The 24,359-nt window shown below is 34.7% G+C and overlaps 2 protein-coding genes across 4 annotated transcripts; one reads left to right on the top strand and one right to left on the bottom strand.

The window, feature by feature from the left end:
- Window positions 1-1,857: 1,857 nt before the first annotated feature.
- Window positions 1,858-18,438, top strand: Duox (dual oxidase). Of its 3 annotated transcripts, XM_033328984.2 has the most exons (21): window positions 1,858-1,995; window positions 2,063-2,258; window positions 3,682-3,762; window positions 5,451-5,612; window positions 8,693-8,880; window positions 9,982-10,186; window positions 10,260-10,426; window positions 11,191-11,427; window positions 11,914-12,359; window positions 12,622-12,823; window positions 13,335-13,661; window positions 14,464-14,688; window positions 14,804-15,022; window positions 15,371-15,574; window positions 15,658-15,970; window positions 16,159-16,533; window positions 16,619-16,836; window positions 17,050-17,511; window positions 17,616-17,771; window positions 17,853-17,981; window positions 18,141-18,438. In XM_033328984.2, exons 2-21 carry the CDS (start codon window positions 2,177-2,179, stop codon window positions 18,267-18,269), a joined length of 4,527 nt encoding a protein of 1,508 aa, XP_033184875.2. In that variant the 5' UTR covers window positions 1,858-1,995; window positions 2,063-2,176; the 3' UTR covers window positions 18,270-18,438. The 3 variants fall into 3 exon arrangements, with proteins under 3 accessions (XP_033184875.2, XP_033184877.2, XP_033184879.2); XM_033328986.2 differs by lacking the exons at window positions 1,858-1,995; window positions 2,063-2,258 and having other exon boundaries at window positions 5,455-5,612; XM_033328988.2 differs by lacking the exons at window positions 1,858-1,995; window positions 2,063-2,258; window positions 3,682-3,762; window positions 5,451-5,612 and having other exon boundaries at window positions 8,706-8,880; window positions 9,975-10,186.
- Window positions 18,439-18,908: 470 nt separating this feature from the next.
- mol (dual oxidase maturation factor 1 mol) lies at window positions 18,909-24,299 on the bottom strand. The gene is made up of 10 exons (XM_033329011.2): window positions 24,163-24,299; window positions 23,165-23,280; window positions 21,494-22,032; window positions 20,935-21,191; window positions 20,712-20,769; window positions 20,484-20,618; window positions 20,035-20,254; window positions 19,715-19,926; window positions 19,345-19,540; window positions 18,909-19,229 (listed from the first exon to the last, which is right to left on the bottom strand). The coding sequence occupies exons 4-10, from the start codon at window positions 21,097-21,099 to the stop codon at window positions 19,049-19,051; spliced, it is 1,167 nt and encodes a 388-aa protein (XP_033184902.1). The 5' UTR covers window positions 21,100-21,191; window positions 21,494-22,032; window positions 23,165-23,280; window positions 24,163-24,299; the 3' UTR covers window positions 18,909-19,048.
- Between the last annotated feature and the right edge of the window lie 60 nt (window positions 24,300-24,359).

Raw genomic sequence — 24,359 nt, 5'->3', positions numbered from 1 at the left:
AAAGAATCTGTAATATTATCGAGATATTGCAACTGTTCCTTCATTGGTAAAACGAAACACCTGTTACATTATATTTGATCTGATGTAAAGAATAGGAATTAAATACAGACTTGGTTTGACATGTGATTCTATATCTTCTACTTCTTGAAGAATATTATTGATAACTCAGTATTTCACTTCAGTAGTATTGTAAATGTGCCAAGATTTATAGAATGTTTTATAAAGAATGTGATTCTTCATAGATGACGTTATTTCCAAGGAAATTGAAATACGACTAATAGAATAATATTTATCGACATGCAAGAGTCTCTAGCTAGGTCTCCGACCATATTTCTCATAATTTTTTCTAGAAGGAATAATCGAAAGTATTTTAACTAGTATAATAAATAATAATATGTATGAGAGGTACGTCTTTATAATTAATTCTAAAATAAATTTCTTTAATTTTTGCTTTTGAGAAAGAGAATCAAAAATTTGTCTGATCAGAGATTCATATTTTTATGCAAAAAATATCATACTTTTCATATTTTACATAGACAATTTAAATAATTTCTAAAAGATCGTGGATTACATGGATATGAATTATCTTCAATTCACTCTGTTGATTGATTATTAACACATATTATTGGGTTGGCAACTAAGTGATTGGGGATTTTGTCATTAGATGGTATTGACAAATCCGCAATCATTTAATTGCCAACCCAATATACAAGAGTTCCAAAACATCCATAAAGAATGAAATTCTAAAGGTACCCGACACTTTAATCTACTACATAATATTTAAAAACACTTCCAACACGTTAGTACTTTATATATTAATACCAGAACTACTATATTACACTATATACTATAGAAGTACTATATATTTCAAGACACTTCAGATCTTGTAATACAGTATATATCTACGAATACCAAACTACTATACTATACTGTGTATTATAGAAGTCTAATTGCAAAATACTTTAAACTACTTAACACTGGAACTACTATATTATGTCTGTATCATAGAGATACCACTACGTCAAACCACTTACTTCATAATCGAGCAATATCCTCGTGTCAAGGTCACGCATGATGCCCTCTACCCGTTCTCAATTTTCAGCGTCCGGAATCAGAGGAACAGAACGCGGAACGCGAACGAATTCCTGCTAAACGTTGCCATCACCGGCTGCCAGGATGTTCTCTGCCGGTGTCCGTAGCCTGAGACGTCCCGTCATCGACCTTGAAACTTCAGGTCGGAGAACCGAGAGAGGTTTCGCCTTGGGTAATCGGTGCCGCGGACTCGAAAACTAGGCCTGTGCCTGCGGTGACGTCGTCTTCGTTATACGTCCCGATGTTGTATACGGTGAACGAACGGTGACGAGAGGCGTGGAGACGACGAGGACGAAAGAGACGCGAAGCGAGCGTGGAGGAGCAGTGAGGAGAGCAATAAGACAGAACGTGTTGGTGAACGAAGGAGAGAGAGAAAGAGGGAAAGAAAGATATGCACAATGTATACGGAGAAGGAAAGAGAAAGAAAGACAGAGGCGCGTTCGCGGTAACGAAACAAATAGGCCGGCGACTTTCACCGCGTATCCAAGAACGGCAACACGACATACAGCGAACACAGGCTGAGCGCTCTTGGCCCAAACCACTCGAGTATGAGGTATACCCTCGCTCACCAACGTCCTCGAGGGTGGGGGGAATCCTGCTTCGAAGCCGCCAGACACGAGGCATACCCTGAGAGCCAGAGAACGGACCTCGATTCTTTTTCTTTCGCCCGTGTGTCGCACGTGTTGTCTCTATTCTCCGTGGTGGCCCGGCTACGACCTCACTGTGCCTCCATCCTTCATACAGAAAGTGTCTTTTCGTTGATCTCCGTTGTTTTGATATCTCTTTCTTTTTTTGTACAGTATATGGCCAAAAATTGGATAACGTTCGAGTCAGCTTGTCGCGTACCGAAGTGTGTGTCACCTTGCACGCCTTCCTTGTAGCCATTCCTCCTTTGAATAGATAGTAAGTACACAAGCGGTTCGTTATACAGAGCCGGAGGATATTTCATACGAAGCATGCATTCCCGCAGTCGACTCTGAACAGAAAGCATCGAGTAGTGCGGCAGTTTTTGTGCGCCAAGAGAGAAACAAAGTGGTGATCAATCGTTGAAAGAAATGCACGGGTGCGTGTTGTTACGCTGACGATGACACGACGACGACCACCAGATTCGACATGGATCGACCTGCTAGTCTGGCTGCTTTTGATCATCCTGCCTGCTGGAACCGGTACGACTCTTACCTTATGATGCTAGATCGCTGCACGCGCGCGATTCCTTTATCCGCTCGAGCGAACTTGGAGCGACGAAAGTGTACCGAAAGTGAAAATGTGGAGCAATGATGTTCCAATCGAGGAGATTTCATTTTGCTATTTTATAGTTGCGAGAACCAGTGGAGTGTTTCTTGATCTCCGATATCAGGAATGAGTTTGTTTTAAAGTAAGGTATAAATATTGATCCATAGAGGTAGCTGAGAGTTTTGAATTGATTGCTGAAACTGATTCATAATTAAGATTGTCTGAAAATGATATAAATAGTGGGTTTAATGAGGTACATAAATGGTTATGGATGATTATGGTAACTTTGAGAATGGAATTTATGTATGACTTTGGATAAAGTATCACATGACCGAATAATTTTTAAGGCTTAAAGAATTGATGGTTTTCAAAGAAAAATGCAAATTGTATATAGTTTTGTAAACAAGTGCCTCCCTTGTGATTTTAATAATTTAGTAATCAAATCACGTTAATTTAGTTAATTTGAGTACTGTGTAACAGAAGCCTCAACCAAATTAGATCTGAGTCTTACTTCACCTTGTTAATTCTACTCTTTTTTGTTTCTTAAGGTCATTACAATTTAATTGGCTTATTCCCTCTATGAAAGAGCTTTAAAATTAATTCTACATTCGTTTCTCGATAAATGTACAACTTGGTTGATCATAAATTAAATCTCCTCCTAATCTCTAACGAATAATTTACGTGTATAGTTGACTGACTGATCGATTATCTTTTATCCGTGATACACCTAATCGAACCACTCCACGAGCAATCCTAAAAATGGTCGAGGGAGCCAGATCTTGTTTGAAAAATTTTGTTTCTTTCCTAAAAGATTTCAAAAACGATTCTAAATTAGGAACTTTATAAACAATAACAGGCAAAGACGATCGAACGCCTCCAAAGAATTTTCAATATTTCTAAATAAGTTCATGATTCCAAAAAATGAACTGAACGATCACAAAAATAATCGAAGCAGATCTCGCTTGAAAGATTCTGAATCTTTCCTAAAAAAAGTTCACGATTTCAATAAATGAACTGAATGATCATGCCCCGAAGTATTAAAAAAGTAATCGAAACAGAACTCGCTCGAAATCTGTTTCATTTAGTTTTGAAAAAGTATATTCATAATTCCAAGAAACGATCCATAGATGTATAACGCAATGCATGCCTTTGAATTCATCGTACATGATCCGATCCATCTACGAGTAGTTAAAGATTTCCACTTTATTGATGTCTGTTCTTGGACCCTCTCGTGACACTTACTTTTAACATTAGAAAACTTTCATTTCGTCGAAAGAAGACTGCATTTCTCGATGCAATTCGACGCTTTCTTGTTCATTATGATCTTAGAAAATGTTTTCTTGTTGTTTCTTACAGGAGTTGCGCATAGCTATGCGGATAAACAAAGGTACGATGGATGGTACAACAATCTGGCTCATCCTGATTGGGGATCGATCGGCAAGTAGTTCAAATACTATTGCTTCGTTGTCTTGTTACTCTGTTTAAATCTGTTTCCCTGTAAACAAGTTGCATTCACAGTAGAATAGGATCAGATCGTTATTATGCAGTAGGACAGGCTCAAATTAGGGAAAAATTGTCTTTTAGAAGAATATTGTAAGAATACTTTTAAGAAGATATTGATAAAATATTGATAATGGAATATTGAGAAATATTGGTAAACTGCGAGGAAGATAGGAGGTTTGGAATATAAAGAAACTGCTTTATGATTATATATTGTTTTGTTATAATTAAATGATACAATTTAATATTCGAAAGAAATCGGGGACAGTGAGATGGAACAAATTTTCAGTAATTTTCCCTAGCTTTTCGTTAATATTTACCTGTACGTTGTTACATTTGTACGATTATTAAATTTGCATTACAACATGGAAATTGTTATAATTTAAACAGAGAAAGAAGAGAATTGTAGTTGCAAATATTTTTTGTTGACATTGTGATGCGGCTCGAATTGCAATGGCGTGCAAAGCCAATGGCGCGTAGAGTGAAAGGCGAAAAAAGTCGCTATTTTGTTTCAATATAGGCTGGTATAAAATGGCCAGCAAAAACTTTAGCACCGTGAAAGACGTAATCAGCTCTGCCGACAGAAATGTTATGGTTCTTTAAACATGAAAATCGCCGCCCCTCGATTATTATACTAACATTGATGTATTCTATTCAACACGAACGACATTGCTACTAACGATACTTTGAAAATAATACATATCCATTAAAAAGACTAAAATCTACGAGATCATTCTCTTTTTATCTGTCTAGAAAAAGGAATAATTAAGTTACGAATGAATCCTGTCAGCGACATTTGTTTTTTTATACCAACAGAATCTTTCATTTTACGCTTTAAATGTTTGTTACGTTTTTTACGCTAATTTTCTGCCTTGTTTAAATGACACCATATCTTATAAAGTGTTCTTTCCTGCGTGTTAACTATCTATGTACTTCCTTACAGAACGCTAATAATTTAGTCAAACGTATAATGTCGTACGGGGTTCATCGTTTGTGCTAATAGAGTGCTAAAAGAATGACGGATCGATGTTTGATTCGGTTCTACAGTTCTTTCACAACATTAAAATAATTAAAATATAAGGTATACGCTTATTTAACTTTCAATAGTTATCTTTAGATCGTAAATAAGTTATACTAGTTTGGATTAAGCTATTTACCTAATAGAGAGTTGAGGAAGCTCAGAGGAAGAAAAATACGCATCGTATTGTAAGTTGAGCTGAGAAATTATGAGCTTTAGGAAAGATAATTTCCTCGGGCAACGTTGTAATGAATTCAATTCGTAATCAAAAGTTACTATAAAAATGGCATTTAGTCTTTCAATTTTTAAGTATTTCACTTTAATCATTGTTCTGTGTTTTATGTAAAAGATGCCATTAATAACACTTTGCCTGTGAAATATTGAGTGAAAATACAAATTAAATGATGCAATTGTCCATGGCTATAACTATGATCCATCGATATCGAAGACTTTTTAAATAATCCCAGATAACAGGGGAAATATTATTCCAAAAGAGAAAAGATTTAGCGAAAGTGCTGAACGACGATGCTTTGTAATAAATAATTAGAAAAAGAAAGGAATTGATTATCAGATCATGTCGCTCTTAACACGCTTTGTACATCCGTAGACAGCAGGCTGATACGAAAGATGCCAGCAGCATATTCCGATGGGGTTTACATGTTGGCTGGCCAGGATAGGCCATCTCCGAGGAAGCTCAGTCAGCTTTTCATGCAAGGTGACGATGGTCTGCCATCCGTCAAAAATAGGACAGCATTATTTGCCTTCTTCGGTAAGAACATGTCAATGTTTTTGATCATTTTAAACAGTGCATATTAATTGTCATTTAATTTCACGAAGTGTATTAATCATTGTTCATCGATTGAGGCGAAATAAGTACAGATAAACGTAAAAGCTAAATTATAATTAACGTCCAAAAAAAAAAAAAAAAAAACGCAAAAAAATATTCATTCACCAGAAAATAATTCTATAATAGATTCGATAAAAGGAAACGGTTTATTTATTATTTCACGCTATCTATTCCTCGATCTTCTTTGCCTAATCAAAGAAATTAACAAGAATTTCATCATAGCAGCGAAGTCTGTAGACTAAACAATCCAATAAGATCGTTTTACATTTACTGCATTAGCATCGATGACTCAATCAGGATAAACGTAGACAAATTTACGAGAAAATTATTACATTATTAGCATTCTAACAAAGAACCAAAATTACGGCATTTAAAGTATCTTTTTTCGTTTACCTATCGTGAAAAAAAATTTCAAAGGTCTTTATAGAAATTGTAAATTTATTTCTCTTCGATCTCACGAAAATGATCAAATTGCTAGTATTTCAATAAAGAACAAAATGTAAAGTATCTTTCGTTTATCTCTTTCGAAGAGAAATCCCAACAATTTCTAAAGAAATTTTGAATTATTTCTCTTTAATTCCAAGTATCGGAAAGATCAACACGATTTAATAATAATGTCGTCATACAAGAAAATTGTCACTCGGAGATATTTCGAATGAATCAGGTAATGATAGAATAGCATGTAGAATTACCATGGCTGACGGTGCACGCATTCGAATATCTGTGCACGTTGTTGCGCAAACAGTAAGGTGTCCGGGTGTCGGAATAGAAACGAGTATCACGAGGTGCAGAGAACTTTTTGATCCACTTTTCACGGTAAAATATTCTGTGTAACGTATAATGAAGTGTGGTTCACGTTGAACCGGGAATTATTGAAAATAGGTATTGAATAATTGATTCGTATTTAATTTAGTTTTAAGGATTGTTACAACTAATAAATAAAACTGGCAATTATTTTCATTAAATCAAATTAGAAATTACAGATGTTTTGGAGAAATGGAGCTTAAATAAAAATTTGTTTCTCCTGTTCCATGCAAATAATGTTATAGACACCATATTTTGGATATTTCGTACAGTTTTGTATATTACGTGCATCCTATACATTTTTTCAAGTTTAATTTTTGTCTGAAATGTATACACGTTCGTAGTATACCAATAAAAATAGTAATTTTATTAAATTTGAGTCAAATTTTAGTAGGGCTTTTGCAATATGTGTGAAAAGGTTTTGTTGAATGTTTAATGATACTGTAAAAAATATAAAAATGTATTCGTAAAAGACTTTCGATGATATGAATTTCTGAAATTCATCAAGCACACGTGCATTTAAATTTCCATTTCACTTAGATTTCTCTGTGAAAAATTATATAGCGATATGCGCATGCATCATGTCGTTATTATGTTCATTGTTTCTCTTATCAATTAAGTATCAATTCAGTATGGAACTATTAATGAACAGACAGATTAATAATGGCATACAAGTACCAGACGTTTTTCTTAGAAACTTGCCGCATTATAATTTATCGGCATATGTACTTACATGGAATTATCCTTCAATATATTTACATAATAACCTAAAGCTCAAATACGTAGAAGTAGCAAAAATAACAAATTTTTCTATATTTCAGTATCTTATTATGTTTATGTACATTTATGAAACCGTAGCGAAAGTAATTTTTCTAAATTAGTTACCCGTGTAGAATTATCAGTTACAGATGAAGGAAAATAATAAAGGATATGTCTAACGATAAAGGAAATTAAGTAAAGTGTATATAGAATACTAAATTAGTACGCAACGAACGTAGTATATATTGCAGAGATGAACCTTGGATAGCCAATTGAATTAAATTAAGAAAATCAGCACTCAAAAGAAACATCCAGGAAAATTTCCAGACGATCCAATGTGTGTTTCATTAAATCAAATTTCGTTACAACAAACACGCTTAATGTTAAGAGAAACGATTCCTCAAAAGTTCGAAGAAAAATGAATTGAAGCAAATCGAATTAGGAAATTCAGCATTATAATTAAATTAAATTAAGAAAATTAGAATTCAAAGGTAAGCGAATTTAAGCGAAGAAAACCAGAATTAGTATTATTATATTTCTCTCCGTCCCTTATTTCTTAGCGTAATTAGTCTGATTTCTATATATCTTATTGTGTACTCGTTTAGTATGTGTTTTCGATTTTCTACTTCTGGTGTTATACAGTTAACACGGTAGGTTCTCTTCTATTTTATATTTCATTCCTTGTCTTATCGTCGTTGTCCAACCTAGTTTGCCAGCTAATCTTACCTATACGATAATTCTTTCTATCGACAATGGTACATTTAATGGCCCTATCGCTGTTATATCCTTAATTCTTTTGTTCGTCTCGCTGTATGTACGAAGTTTGTTGCTCTGTTTCCATCGTCGTGTCACAGCTTTTGGAAATATCTTCTATTACGAATCATCGTACATATGTTGCTGTCTTCTATTTCCTGTAACGAGCTGGTATCCAAGCGACTCGATTTCTCTTTTCGTCCGGTGTCTTCTGGTTCGTTATTTTCAATAGAAAACCAGAATTACAAAATGCTTTAGGTTCCCCAATAATTCGATCTGAATTCAATTGATTTAATTCGAATGAAGCAAAGTCGGAATTCTAATTAGATTAAACTTAAAAATTCCAAATCCGAAGCAGTCAATTGGCCAATAATTTGAAGCGAACGTGTTCGGTCTCACGTTCTCAATTTTGTCCCAAAAACCGTTGCTTAAGCCGGAATTAACAAACGTCGTGGAACCAGAGCAAAGGAAAGTGCTGTGGATTCTTGAAAGAGGTGAAATGCAAAAACTGGAACACTCCCCTGAATTCCATCCGTGTCGATTGGTATTTGCGGCGAAACTCGACAACGGAAGCGACCAAAGGGGAAAAAGTGATCCTTCGAGAACCGGTTGCGCGTTGCAACCGCTTCCTTGAGAAGTAGAACCTCGATCGCTCTTCATCGAACCTGCGTATGGAACCATTTCAGGGCAACTGGTCACGTCGGAGATAATCATGGCCAGCGAAAGTGGCTGCCCCATAGAGTACCATCGAATCGACGTGGACAAATGCGATCCGGTTTTCGACAAGGAGTGCCAAGGTAACAAGTACATTCCCTTCCGTCGGGCGGATTATGATCGGCAAACCGGACACAGCCCTAATAGTCCACGTGAACAGGTAATTTCTTGCTTTACCCGATTTTATCTTTCACCTGATTTATATATTGATAGATGGGAATATGTGAATGATTTGCGTCGTTGAACTTTGGTTGAACATTGGAAGGCGAGGTTGCCTTGTGGTATTCTTGGGAACGTATAGTATAATATAGAATAAATGTAATGATATTTAACTGTATATGATAATTACCAAACATAAGAATACGTTGTGTATTTTGAGGGATTTTCGACTGGTAATATAGAAATAGTTTCGAATTTCAATTTAGGTGGAACGTCTGGATCTAATTTGAATTTGACTTAAATTGTATTTGAATTTAATTTGAACGTAGTAGGATCTGAATTTAATTTAGACTCGAGTTTCGGAAGTTGAATTGTATTCGAAAATTTAAATTTATATTTGAGAAAGTTCGATCGTTTTAATAAAAGTAAAAAAGAAATATTAAATTTGATGGATATAAACTTTATTCATAATGATAGAGAAAGTAGTGGTCATTAAGAGCTCCGCAAGTTGTTTCTTGCGCTTCTTTTCAGCGTATCTTATTATTGCGCCACCGGGTAAAGCGTATTGAACATTTTTCACGAGAAACCGTGTCACGTACGAGACACAGAAAACTTGTATACCTACCATAATTTCTCGTTTATTTCATTACTTTTTACGCGTCAATTCATATACGTATATATTAGATAATTATATAACTAATGCTATTTTTTCGACGATTAAACTTAAATTAATGGATTTTGTCACGAAAAAGCGTATATAAACGTACCGAAAAATGGCATTATTTATAATTTAATAATATTTAAATATAAAATTTTCGTAAAATATATCATTTCCGAATATAAAGTTTAACGGAAATATGTAATCTTCCAACATATGATTTTCAGGGTTTAGAAATATTAAAAAATTGGTAAAATTTTATAAAATATCTAATTTTCAAATATAAAATATATAATTCCCATATATAAAATATGTCGAAAATAAACATTTGCGTAACATAAAACTTTCGGAGCTTGAAATATAGAACGGATTTCTATTACCAAAGATTATTCAGATATTGGGAAATAAATCGTGAAAAGTAGCTCTGAATACGTGAGGTTGCAGATAAACAAAGTGACGAGTTGGATCGACGGTAGCTTCATTTATTCGAGCAGCGAAGCATGGGCGAACACCATGAGGTCTTTCAAAAACGGCAGCCTCCTTATGGAGTCTACCAGGAAATTTCCTGTGAGGAATACAATGCGTGCTCCACTTTTTAATCATGCTGTTCCACACGTTATGAGAATGCTCAGTCCGGAACGTCTTTATCGTGAGTTCAATATCTTTTATCATTGTACGTGATGATTTCAAAAATTTGTTTCATCCTGACAAATCGTATTCAGTTCTCGGAGATCCACGAACGAATCAGCATCCTCCGTTACTGGCTCTTGGAATATTGTTTTATCGGTGGCATAATGTGATTGCTGCACGAATACAACTGGAGAATCCAAATATGTCTGACGAAGATATTTTTCAGAAGGCGAGACGTGTTGTTATAGGAACGCTTCAGGTTTGTTTATTGTATTTAAATAATTATTAAATACGCGCACGTGTGGCCACCTATTTATTATAGATTTATCTAGTTGGATAACTTTGATATAAATCGCAAACTGTCGACTGACCTATCGTTTTATTATAGATTATTATTGAAAAATAAGATACATATTTTTCAAACTTTAATATACATACAAATTAGAAATATTATTTTATATAACGATGAATTCATTTACTTAAAGCAACTCGTATCATCTTATATCTGTTGTATTATCTACAATCTAATGGAATTTTCTCATAATTACACGGATTGCTATTCAACATAAATTCATAAAGATGATCAGCATCTCCATATTCGATATACACATTAATTAATTCGATTACATATTAAGTATCTAACTTAATTACAGCAAAATACAGATGTAACATATACTTTCTATCCATAAATTGTCACTCCGTTGTCGTCGTTACAAGTAATGCTATATCATTGTCGTGTAATTGTACACCGTTACTGTAACTCGGTATACACGATGTACTAATTTCATACTACTTGAAGAATTAATACGAACTTACCAACTGTAATCCTTTATGAAATCTACGAGTATCGTCTTTATATCGTTTAACCATATTATACTATACTGTTTATTTACTTCATTACTTGTTACTTTTTACGAATATAATAAAATTCGGAAGTAATCCTGTTTTTCTGCAATTCGAATTTGTAGACTAAATAGAGAATTTGTCACGAACAGATATTAATTTTTTCTTTTTAAATTGCAGAATATCATCTTATACGAATATATTCCAATACTTCTTAACGAAGATCCTCCAACGTATACAGGATACAAGCCAGATTTACATCCTGGAATCAGTCACATATTCCAGAGCGCAGCTTTTCGATATGGACACACGTTGATACCGCCAGGATTATATCGTCGAAATGAAAATTGCGAATATAGAAGAACTAATACCGATCAACCTGCGATTAGACTTTGCTCCACTTGGTGGGACTCCAATGCAAGTGGTGTTTAAAAACAAATAGTTTATATTAGATATAGATTATATTTCTATATATTAATTGTGAATATAATTTCAATTTCCAGTAAATATTCAATAACTTCCAATAATTGATAAATTTAAATTTCTAATAATTTCAAATATATTAGGTTTTCCACAACATTTTTTATTTTACATTATTTTACTGAATGATGTCTGATCTATTTTGTTCTACAGTTAGTTCTACGTATCTTTTTATTCTATTTCTTGTTCTACAGTTAGAACAAAACGGATCATACATAATACAACAGAATAATATGAAACAAAAAATGTTGTGCATCTATTATTTCCTTATAAAACGAAAGAAACTTTTGATATAACCTAATATATTCTAGATATCTTCTAATAATTCTAATATTCCAGTTTTTAATATCTTATTCTTATGTTTTAATTAATTTAAATGTAATTCCATTTAACTTAGATAAAGTTATGTTTCTATATTCTTAGGAAGTTTTAACTAACAGCACGATCGAAGAACTCCTCATGGGCATGACATCGCAAATAGCAGAGAAAGAGGATAATCTCCTTGGCACTGACATTAGAAATAATTTATTCGGACCTATGGAATTCTCAAGACGCGATTTAGGTGCTTTGAACATCATGCGAGGAAGGGACAACGGGCTTCCAGATTACAATACAGCCAGGGCACATTTCAAGCTACCTCGTAAGAAAACTTGGAACGAAATCAATCCGGAATTATTCAATAAAAACCCTTCGCTACTGCGTACGTTAGTAGAAATTCATTCGAATAATCTAAACAACGTGGACGTTTACGTTGGTGGAATGTTGGAATCCAGTGCCGGCCCTGGAGAACTCTTTTCAGCTGTAATTAAAGAACAGTTTCTTCGCTTGAGAGATTCTGATAGATTTTGGTTCGAAAATGAAGAAAATGGGTAAGTGGTGATGCTAGCATTGATAGGTATTATATTGAATTTAAAGGTGTAGCATCATACGTGGCATCAAATTTTTAAAATTCAGGAAGTTTAAAAAGTATATAATAAAATTTTGTTCCATTTACAATTTATTGAAAGAAAAAATTAATAGTAGTAAGATAACGATCCCAAATTATTAATTAGTTGCTTATATAAAAATTTCTAAAATAAATTTCAAAAGTAATATTGTGCGCTAACATTTATATTATATTTTATTTTTTAGAATCTTCACAAAAAGTGAAATAGCAGATATTCGTCGGGTAACTCTGTGGGACGTAATAGTAAACGCGACAGGAATACCAGCAGACGCCATTCAAAGAAGTGTGTTCAACTGGGAAGAAGGAGATCCATGTCCTCAGCCTTACCAACTCAACTCGACAATGCTGGAACCCTGTGTTCCACTACAACGTTACGACTATTTCGAAGTAATTATTATTCATTATCATTGGTGGAAGAGATAATTAAAGTGTTAATCGATATAACTGCACGTACAACCGTATGCACCCTAAATATAGAAGCATTTTGAATTTCATGTTACAAAAGTCATTTCTAAAATCCGCTTTTAAAAGTATGTCTTTTAAAAAGAAAGAGTCTTTTATTTTTTGAACCAAAAATGTAATTGAAACACAAGAACTTAAAGAGCGTAGGCGGTGTTGAATGAGCTAAATTAAAATAAGTCAAATGAGTAGGCAGTACTACAAAGAAGAGACAATGCCAAATCGACATCGTATAGTCCTTCTGTTACATATGTATCTCAAATCGCATTTCTTGAAACGATAACCAGTTTAACCAATTTCAAAACCTCGCGATATCTCTTCCAGCGGCGGTCTATTATACAACATTACGTAACAAACTATCTTCCTGGAACTTCACGTTTTCCTCATGTTACCCTATATGTACAAACTCTGAAAACTATGTACATCTACTCCATTACAGGGAAGTGAGCTGGTGTACATATACGCCTGTGTTTTTCTCGGTTTCGTTCCGATTCTTTGCGCTGGCGCCGGTTATGGTCTGGTCAAGCTGCAAAACCGACGAAGAAGACGTCTAAAAATTCTCCAAGAAGCGATACAAAAAAGGAAAGATGGCAAAATCTGTGTGGACAAAATGATCGTACGAGAGTGGTTACACGCGAACCATCGTCGTCTGGTCAAGGTGAAATTCGGGCCGGAAGCGGCTCTGCACATCGTCGATCGCAAGGGAGAGAAACTGCGCACATTCGATTTCTGCGACGTGAACACGGTCACGATAGAAGAATCGCAGGTGATTGCAGCAAACTTTTACGTTTTACTTTTGGAAGGAGAATCCAATCAAGAAATCTTGGCTGAAACTTCGTAATTGTGTAATATTGTATAGAGTTTTACAAAGGGAACAGGTGAATTAAACACATGAAAATTTGTAGAGACTGGTTCTCTGGTTTGGCTCACCGATTTCAACGGGCCGAGTTGATATGCGAAACCCATGTAATTCCACGCTTTCGTGCGTTTAAAAATGTTTCTTGCTTCATAAGATGGAATTACGCTGGTTATTGTTAGTATGATTAGGGCAATGTCTTACTGTAGTATGGTGTCATTACCGTGATTCATTAATGAATTAGATTGCTAAATTTTTTAAAATAATTAATATAAGAAGAATGTAGTTGACTGAAGAATTCAAATATTGTATAGTAGAAAGTACGTTTATTCAGGAATTAATCATTTTTCTATAATATAGTATTTTACAAAACTTAAATATCACGAGAGTAATCAATTTATTATGTTGAGTTTCAGTCAATATGTTGATATTCAAGTAGTTATTAATAAAATATTTGTAAATTCTATTTATTTTTCTACACTTTCTAAGTCATGCATAAAATATGTTTCATTAAAAATAATTTTACTAACAATGGTCTAGCGTGCTTGAAATAGAGAGCATTCTATATATTATTATTACGTAGAATCAAGGGATTCTCCTTCTTATCATTTTCTTTTCGTTAGGCAAACAAAAATTAATGTTAAAAATGTTCTTAACATTTTGCGTTCTTCGCACAATCTTCTGTACAACATATTAATTGATATTTATTTAGGAAAACGAGAATGGTCATCGTAAGGCGTTGGTTCTATTGCGGATACCGCGAGACTACGACCTTGTCCTTGAACTGGATTCGCTGGCCTCGCGTAGAAAGTTCATTGCGAAATTGGAGGCATTTCTGGCGTCCCATAAGAAGCACTTCACTCTGTCCCAAGTAAGCAGGGACATTATGCTTGCAAAAGCGGAAACGAAGGAACGCCGCCAAAAGAAACTCGAGCAGGTACTTTTTTTGTATTCTTAGTTCAAATCGACTCCTATTTCGCCTTTTAAAGCTTTCAACGTATCACTTCCCGCTTTGTAAACTATGTAAGGCTAGTTTTTCCCTTTTCTAACAGTTCTTTAGGGAAGCTTACGCCCTGACGTTCGGTTTACGACCTGGTGAAAGGCGACGACGATCCGAAGATAGCGACAGCGGTGAGGTCGTTACCGTGATGAGGACGTCGCTTTCTAAAAGCGAATTTGCGAGCGCGCTTGGAATGCGTGCAGACGCTGTATTCGTAAAGAAAATGTTTAATATAGTCGATAAAGACAGGGACGGTCGTATCTCGTTTCAGGTAAAAGGTGTTGAATTTTAGAAGTGGAATTTTTAAGTTTCGCACCTTTGTACGACATATTTGTGCGACATATTTTGTATGTATTTTAAGTTACGGTTTCTTTGACTAATTAGCGCTTTCGGTTGATAAATTTCTCATTTTCGTTTAAGAAAAACATAATGTTATTAAATTATACCAATTATTTAATTAAAATTTAGATTAAAAAGTTTTAGCTTAGACTTGTACTCAAGATTAAGCGTTAAAGATTAAAAATAGTATATTAATTAGTTAAAAAGCAATAACCAAAAGCTAAGAATTCATCTATTTTAATAATATATCAAGGAACTAAAACATATATATCCATTTTAGGAATTTTTGGACACTGTTTTATTATTTTCACGCGGGAAAACCGAGGACAAATTAAGAATAATCTTTGACATGTGTGACAAAGACAGTAACGGAGTCATTGACAAAGAAGAGTTATCAGAAATGCTCAGATCTTTGGTAGAAATTGCACGCACAACTAGTCTATCAGACGATCATGTTACAGAATTAATCGATGGAATGTTTCAAGTAAACTTTCAGCTCCAAAATGTCTATCGTTAAAGTATCCGTATCCAGAACATCGATTGCATCTCCAATATGGTTTCTTTCAGGATGCCGGACTCGAGAGAAAGGATTACCTCACGTACAACGATTTCAAGCTGATGATGAAAGAGTATAAAGGCGATTTCGTTGCGATCGGTCTCGATTGCAAAGGCGCGAAGCAGAATTTCCTCGACACATCGACGAATGTAGCTCGTATGACAAGTTTCCATATAGATCAGCTTCCACCAGAGGATTCGAAAACCTGGGCTAAAAAACAGTGGGACGCTGTTTCGACATTTCTCGAGGAAAATCGCCAAAATATTTTCTATTTATTTGTTTTCTATGTCACAACCATCGCTCTATTCGTCGAAAGATTCATTTGTAAGTTCCTTTTTGGTTATTTTAAACCTAGGACTACCAAATCTGTCCAAACATGTAATAAGTTCTTTTTTTAACTTACACTTTTCTTTGCAATTGAACAGCTTTCTGAAAAAAGGAACTATAATAAATACATGCATAGGTACTGAATATATTTTCTAGGGAAATAATTGAGTCGTTCTAAATTTTAGACTATTCCTTTATGGCTGAACACACGGATTTGAGACATATTATGGGAGTCGGAATCGCCATAACTAGAGGATCTGCAGCAGCCTTGTCTTTTTGTTACTGCCTACTCCTTCTAACGATGTCACGCAATCTTTTGACTAAGCTGAAAGAATTTTCTATTCAACAATACATTCCTCTTGATTCTCATATACAATTTCATAAAATTGCTGCGTGCACTGCGTTATTTTTCTCCGTTTTGCACACAGTGGGACACATGGTGAACTTTTATCATATCTCGACTCAACCATTAGCTCATCTTCGATGTTTGACCAGCGAACTTAGTTTCCCAAGCGATGCTCGGTTGACAATATCGTTTTGGCTTTTTAGAACAGTAACAGGTAGATATTTAGCTTAATTTTTATTTACTACAAATTACTTAATAATCATATAAATGTTTTAAGTAACACTAAATTATTTTTACAGGTTTAACTGGGATCTTGCTATTCGTTGTAATGACGATCATTTTTGTCTTTGCTCACCCAACTATTCGTCAAAAAGCGTATAAATTTTTCTGGTCCACGCATAGCTTATACGTAGTTCTATATGCATTGTGTTTGATACACGGTTTGGCTCGTTTGACTGGCTCTCCGCGATTTTGGATTTTCTTTGTTGGCCCTGCCATTATTTATTCTCTAGACAAGGTAAATTGAGTGATTATTCTATTGTATTTTATTGACTCCATTATTCAGATTTATAATTTTATCATTTAATTTTTCTATTAACTAGCTGTGCTTTGTGATAATTTATTTTTCAATTTTCATACATAATAATTACTGCTATTAATTATTATATTATTATTTTATATTTTTTAAATTAATAAATTCCTTATTAATTATTACACTATTATTTTTAAGATGGTGAGTCTCCGTACCAAATGCATGGCACTGGACATCATCGAAACGGAACTGCTACCTTCAGACGTGATTAAAATCAAATTCTACAGGCCACCAAATTTGAAATATTTATCCGGTCAATGGGTTCGTCTTTCTTGTACCGCATTTAGGTCGAACGAATTTCATTCGTTCACCTTGACTTCTGCGCCACACGAGAACTTTCTCTCGTGTCACATTAAGGCGCAGGGACCGTGGACGTGGAAATTGCGCAATTACTTCGATCCCTGTAATTATAACCCGGAAGACGAGCACCCGAAAATAAGAATAGAAGGACCGTTCGGTGGTGGCAATCAAGATTGGTACAAGTTCGAGGTCGCTGTGATGGTTGGCGGTGGCATTGGTGTCACTCCCTACGCCTCCATGTTGAACGATCTCGTGTTTGGAACTTCTACCAATAGATACTCTGGAGTTGCCTGTAAGAAGGTAATTATAACTGAATTTTATCGTATTCAGATAAAAAAAAATGATATTTTTGCATAATATAAATATTTAATAATGTTTATGTTATTATATTTTATTAAATTTAGGTTTATTTCCTTTGGATTTGCCCTTCTCATAAACATTTCGAATGGTTCATCGATGTACTAAGAGATGTCGAGAGGAAGGATGTTACGGACGTGTTAGAAATTCACATATTTATTACGCAATTTTTCCACAAATTCGATTTACGCACAACCATGTTGGTAGGTTATTGTACAGTTATAATTTGGGAAATTCCATTTTTATTATATGAACACGAATTGAATTAAATTTCTTTGTTACAGTATATTTGTGAGAACCATTTCCAAAGGCTATCCAAGAAAAGTATATTCACTGGGTTAAAAGCGATAAATCATTTTGGTAGACCCGATATGACGTCGTTTCTAAAATTTGTTCAGAAAAAGCATAGCTACGTAAGTGTTAGAATTACTTTCGCTTAATTGATACACATTGGAATATTTAATCTTAAAATTAAATAAATTATCACGAATTAAAATGAAACGTTATGAATATTATTTAAAAAATTAAATATACTAATCTAAATGTTTGTTTTAATTAAAATGTTGCCGTAGGTTAGTAAGATAGGAGTATTTAGCTGCGGACCGCGTCCTCTGACAAAGAGTGTGATGTCATCCTGCGACGAAGTGAATAAAGGTCGACGCCTGCCGTACTTCATTCACCACTTCGAAAACTTCGGCTAGTCTAGTTGATATCATTTCAAGAAAAGAGTAGAAGAAGAAAAACGATGGACTCTATCGTGAATCTCGTGCAATTCTATCGAGTGTACATATTTATGCGCGTACGCGCATGCCTTATTTATATAACAAATATTATATTTCTTATTTATGATTACAAAAGAATGAAAGAATATTTGTTTCTTCAATTTACTTATGATAAAGTCAGTATTATTAATGTCAGCCCTATTGCGTGATATGACATTGATAAACAGGACTGATCAAACTGAGTGAGAAGATTTTCAAGCTCATTATCCTGGAACTCCTACATATCTCTTTAAATTAAATATCTTCTTAACCGCTTAAGGATTGAATTTTTATTTAAATTGTATCGAAAATCTGTATCTCTTCTTCTATTAATTCATTTTATTAAATATAATTTGAATTACGAAATGATTCTAAATTTAAGAAAATTTTCCTTCTGGAAATGTCAAAAGGTTCAGTGAAAATTTATCACCTATGTTAATTTCTCAATTAATTATTAGGTAATTGGTTAATTAATTTAAAGAGACATCCGATGGTAATTAAGTAAATAAAAGAGTTAATTTAGCTTATGTCCTTAAGCGGTCAAACAATTAAGTTTATCAAAAAAAGTAGAAAAGCATATTTCACTGTAGTTACTGTTTATTCCCTTCCTTTCTCCATAGGAGTTCTAGGGCTAAACTTACAGTTTTAAATGAACAAAAACTTCTGTTAAAACATATTGAGGAATTTGTTAACACTAAAAGATTATGTAGCATTTATAATCAGGTATTGATAGGTCTACGTGAAGACGATGGAAACGGATAAGACCAGTTGTTCTTTGATGAGTCTTCATTAGAGTCATGATGAAATTCTGAAGGCTCGTGTGACGTATATCCTCGATTTATCACACCTTGTGTCTCTTCCTTGATATCGTGTCTATTTTGTAGCTTGGAAGACAATTGACTGAAAGGATAAAAATTCCAGATCTATGTAATAAGTTCTAAATCGCCATACTCAAGCCTGCTGCTGATTAATCCAACATATCATATAATTAAGCAAACATGAATTAAAATAGAACCTTATTATACGATCACCAAATGAATCCTCGATTTTAGGTAATCTTCGCCTGACGTTCCTCGTATCGAAACTCTCTTCTATGATAACATGTCTGTCGTACGGCGTATCGTAATCAACTTCCAATATCGTAGAGAACTGATGAGGAAAAATCATTTCTATCGCCGTAATCACCACTCCAGTGAACATACATCCGATACCTAGAAGAATTCACTTCCTGAGGATCCAATTTTTCCTTTTTCATCAATCATGTATTCTATCATACATTCAATTCAAACAACATTTCATTTTCAGGCATTTAGATATAAAACCGTAGATCTTCTTAACTTAGATTTTAGACTTTAGGCTTTAGAGCTGAAGACAAAAATACTAACCAGCTAACAATACAAGCCAATAATTCCATCCCAAATTAAAAGCAAGAATGGAACCATCGATATGTGCAATGAGAGGCTCGCAAGGTAAAAGTGCCCAGTAGATTAAATTGGTCAGAAGCATACATATCCCGGTGAAGATCATGCCGTAAGCGCCATACCGTGGCACTATTATTAATAACAGGTTCATCATGGCCCAAGAAGTAAAGGACGTCCTAGAAAGAAGCAATTAGTCAACGTATAAATAAAAACGAAAGATACAGTCAGGACAGAAGAATGAATTAAGAGTGACTCAATGGCAAAGGTATTTTCTCGAGGCATACCAGAGCATTAGCGACGCGTAGTAGCCAGCCTGTCGATATTTGCTTCCCCAGGAAAAGCCTTCTTGATGAAGGCTGAAGTATTCGGCTAGAGAAACTATAGGAAACGGTGCACCCTGGTTCAATGCTTGCTTAAAGGCACTCGTCATCTCTCCTGTACTCCTCCACCAGAATCTTTCGTTATACTCCACGTCGTCCATTGGATTTTCGCTACTTGGTAGCACTTTATGTGGAAATTATTAAAATAATGAAAAGAGAATAACTGAAATATTAAATAGCGTTATATAAGAGCATTAATTTAAGATGCATCAAATTGTGTTTGAACCCATTTTCTAACAGCTGAAGCAAGTCATTTGTAATACTGTTTCATAATTGAGAAAGTGACCTCGAGCAGACAATTGATTTTGGACGCACAATAGGCGACTGGCGGCAGGTTTATTATAGCAACTTACGCCTGTAGGTGATGTTTATATGCATCAGACCGATATATCCTCCGATTTCCGCAGCAGTTTTCTGTCTCGAGAATGCGCTGTATGTGCTAACAATGGTCGCGGAACTGGTGTGCCAGGATGATCCATATTGAGCGACTGTAATCATATAAAAGGAATCGCATACATAGATATACATATAGTTCAATGGAAAAAAGTCAGTTAATTGCGAGCAAAGTGGACTACACAAACCTTGGATCGACGCTCCAACGAAAAGGCTCAATGTCACCGTGAGAAACGTGCTAATACGCTGTCAACCATAAAAATTTGTAATTATAGCAGTAACCAAATAACTAAAAATTATACTCATAATTATATCATTAACTAGAGAATTAAACTTTAAATTAGGGCTAAAATGGGATTAAACTTCAAATTTGGGATGAATAAGGGGTAAAAGGAAGAAGGAAGTACTGACCTCCTTTCGTATTCCAGGAAATATGACAAGGAACGCGGTAAAGATGGTGCCGAATATAACAAACACAATCACTAGAGGAACATCTCCCGTGACAGGCGTACGATTACTATAGCTATACAACGTGGGTCCTCCGTCTATACGGAAAGCGTCGAACCATCCCTTCATCCTTTTAATCGAATCTTCGAGTTCCCTTCGACCTTCAGGAAACCGGCCAGTTCCGGTTCTCCTTGCAGACCACTTGGCATCAGTGGCTTTCCCTGAGCATCCATCGAGTATAAATGTAACAGAGAGCAAATCACGGTGAATTTTACCCTTCTGCGCTCTTTATTTTCAAATCAAACGTCTCTATTCTTGGAAAATCTCTTATATTCGAGTTTCTCTTCGGAAAATTTCTTAAAGTATGAAACAATCACGTGCGACTTCTCGTCTCAAATTTTTCTGACAGATTTTCTTAAAACACACAAAATCCTTTCTTTCAGTTCAAACCAAAGCGAAATTAGGATCACAGTATAAGTAATAGGAAACGGTATAAAGTCAAAGTTTCTAAGAATTTGTGTACCTTAGGTCGCCACGCTCTGGCTACCAGCACCCAAGGACGATTATTGTGAAAGAACGATGCACGATACGGGCACCTGCACTGCGAACATGGAAGGTTCGAAGGCAGCTCGAACACTAAGAGCCACAGTAGGTTAACGGGTCTTCGAAAGCGATCTCCAGGCATGGAGTAGAGGGGACTGAGCGTCTTAATGTGTTTAAGAGGGGAGCATGAAAGAGAAAAAACGGACCAGGTGGGGCTGGCTAACTCTCGAAGGAGTCAGCCACCACCTAGTCCAAATAGAGGAGGCGAAGAGAGACAAAAGGTGTTCTCGATCAGCTGAGCCAGGAAAACGCGGCTCAGAGCGAGAGGTGCGTGTCTGGCGCGTTTTATTTCGGCGGATCGGCGATCGATGATCCCGGATGACGACACGAGACGTGACACGTGAGCGTGGATCGCGTGGCATGCTTGATGGCACGCGGGCGACTTCGACGCCTGCACAGACGATGACGCTTGCACCTCGATTCCCGGGGAATTTTTTTCGTGCTTCGTCACACGTACACCTGAAATAAATTCTGGTTAAGAAGAAGAATATTTAAATAAATTTATTCGGAGATGTGAATATAATGGATTATGTAATGGATTGCATGGTTGTATATCTAAGGTATGATTGTTTATTATTAAGAATAACGTTAAAAATCTATTACTACTTTGTGTTTCGTCACATGTATGCTTAAAATAAGTTCTGATTAGGAAGAGGAATATTTAAGTGAACTTGAAGATGAGACTATAATGGATAATGTAATGGATTGCATGGTTGTTCGTTTAACGTATGAGTATTTATCATTAACAATAATACTAAAAATTTATTATTATTTCGTGTTTCGTCACATGTACGCTTAAAATAAGTTCTGGTTAAAAAGAGGAGTATTTGAGTGGATTTACTTGGAGACGTATCATTAGTTAATGCATTGGATTCTTAGGTTGTTAATTTAAAGAGAATATATGTTTATTAATTGATCATAATCTTACTATCAATGATAATATTAAAAATTTGTTATTACATGTTATGACTAATCAAAAACATGAACATGGTTTTCTTGTAGAAGTTTAAATGTAGAAAAAGTGCCATGAAAGTTACTGGAAAGAAATTTTGTATCTCTGTAGAGAATTAAAGATGTAATCTATTCTTCTTAAACGATTTTTTAATGCATAAATGTAAAAGAAACGTCTAAAAGAAAATATAATAGCATTATTCGACAAATTTTTGAAAGTTCTTATAAACCTGGAATAATGAGACAAGCGAGTAGGAAAGTAATATTAAAAGCCAAAGAACAAAATCAGCGATAAGACATGCAACAGTTAATCGAGTTTCTGGGGTAGTTGAGAATGTGTAATGATGTTGCTAGATGATCTGCATGAGACTATGATGATTAAACAGAAATAAAGCAACGTGGATTTAGTCTCATCCTGCACGTCAATTAAGTAACGTTCATGCTTCAAGTTCAATTAGTTCAGGAGGAAACAGGCACTCTAATTACTTTATAATTATAAAAAATGAAGATAAACGGTGTCATATACATAAATATATATGTAACTGGATTTCAGGTGCAATTAAAGCTAAGAATCAGCATCGTAGACGTCCAACTAGCAGCATTTAACTATTAAAGGAGACTACATTCCAAAACTACATACTCATTATCCAACGGAAGGTCAGTATCATTCACTTCATCAAACTCGTTCAAACCCACTATCCTTCGTCTTATATCTTCCACTAATTTATGTTCTATTTCAGGCTCATTCTTATTATCCTGAAATTATAATAGATAGCGCTTGTTAAAGTAATAATATGGAACGTTTAATAAAATTCGTAAGCAATTACGGTAGTGTCTATTTATGATTTTTACGTAATTAGTTACAACTTTACTTATTTGTCTACACTATATTATTAGTTAGTATATATTATTCTCTTTATTTATTACTTCTCCTGGTTTACTAATTCTTTAGAAATATGTTGCATTATGTCTTCTTTATTCAGATACATAATTAATAACAGCTTAAAAAACAATGATTTATATTGATAAATTTATTTATCACAAGAACATGGCATAGATAATCCTAAATTTCAAGGTATATATTAAAAATAACATCTGTAATCGTCATCTTTCTTTGTACTTTATTTGTAAAAGTAATTACTTTCCATGGCTACGTACGAGACTTTTAAGCGACTTAACTCATAAAACAAAGATCTCTCCTACAATCTGAAAACTATTCTATCCTAACAGGTACTGTCATGGAATAAAATTTCACCCCATACGAATTTCATTTTAATCTGATCGTCTCGCGATGGTACATCATAATATTGCAAACAATATCTTTTTGCTTCTCATCTAATACTAATATTCTAATTCACGTTTTACAATTTTATCTAATAGTAATAGAACCTGTATTCGCTCAACATCATTGATTTCTAAACTAAAAAGAATAATCTTACACGAAACAACACCCATGACACAATTAATTTAATTAACTGTAATTTCGTTTAACGACAGCTTTTAAGCATTAAAAAGCCACATATCTATAACAACAACGAAAAGCCTAAATCCAACACACTAACCGATCACCAGAGTAATATTTCTAATCGAGCCATAGAAACTCGTCAACGCGGACAAGCTCTCGAACCGAACTCTCACCTGACTCACATCCTCCGCTCCGCAATAAAAGCAACCCACAGAATACTGGTCAACGGAGTTACTGGAACGTAAAATCCCGGATACGAGCTACCGTTTTTCATTCATACGGCCACGGCCAGGTGTCCACTCGACTGGTACTCGCACACGTAGCTTGATTATCACGCGCGACGTTCGTTTAGAAGCAAAGAGGAGGATCC

The sequence above is a fragment of the Bombus vancouverensis genome, chromosome 3 (assembly GCF_051014615.1).
Source record: "Bombus vancouverensis nearcticus chromosome 3, iyBomVanc1_principal, whole genome shotgun sequence".
Taxonomy (NCBI): Eukaryota; Metazoa; Arthropoda; class Insecta; order Hymenoptera; family Apidae; genus Bombus; species Bombus vancouverensis.
This window is presented reverse-complemented; position numbering and strand designations above follow the sequence as displayed.

What these genes read in the sequence shown, in the direction of transcription:
- Duox (XM_033328984.2), top strand. Translation starts at nt 2,177, where the DNA reads ATGACACGACGACGACCACCAGATTCGACATGGATCGACCTGCTAGTC. An exon ending in CTAATAGTCCACGTGAACAG is followed by an intron (nt 8,881 to 9,981) that starts GTAATTTCTTGC and finishes GTGAGGTTGCAG; the next exon opens with ATAAACAAAGTGACGAGTTG. An exon ending in TCACGATAGAAGAATCGCAG is followed by an intron (nt 13,662 to 14,463) that starts GTGATTGCAGCA and finishes ATATTTATTTAG; the next exon opens with GAAAACGAGAATGGTCATCG.
- mol (XM_033329011.2), bottom strand. Translation starts at nt 21,099, where the DNA reads ATGAAGGGATGGTTCGACGCTTTCCGTATAGACGGAGGACCCACGTTG. An exon ending in TTCCTGGAATACGAAAGGAG is followed by an intron (nt 20,770 to 20,934) that starts GTCAGTACTTCC and finishes TATGGTTGACAG; the next exon opens with CGTATTAGCACGTTTCTCAC. An exon ending in TTGGCTTGTATTGTTAGCTG is followed by an intron (nt 19,541 to 19,714) that starts GTTAGTATTTTT and finishes GAATTCTTCTAG; the next exon opens with GTATCGGATGTATGTTCACT.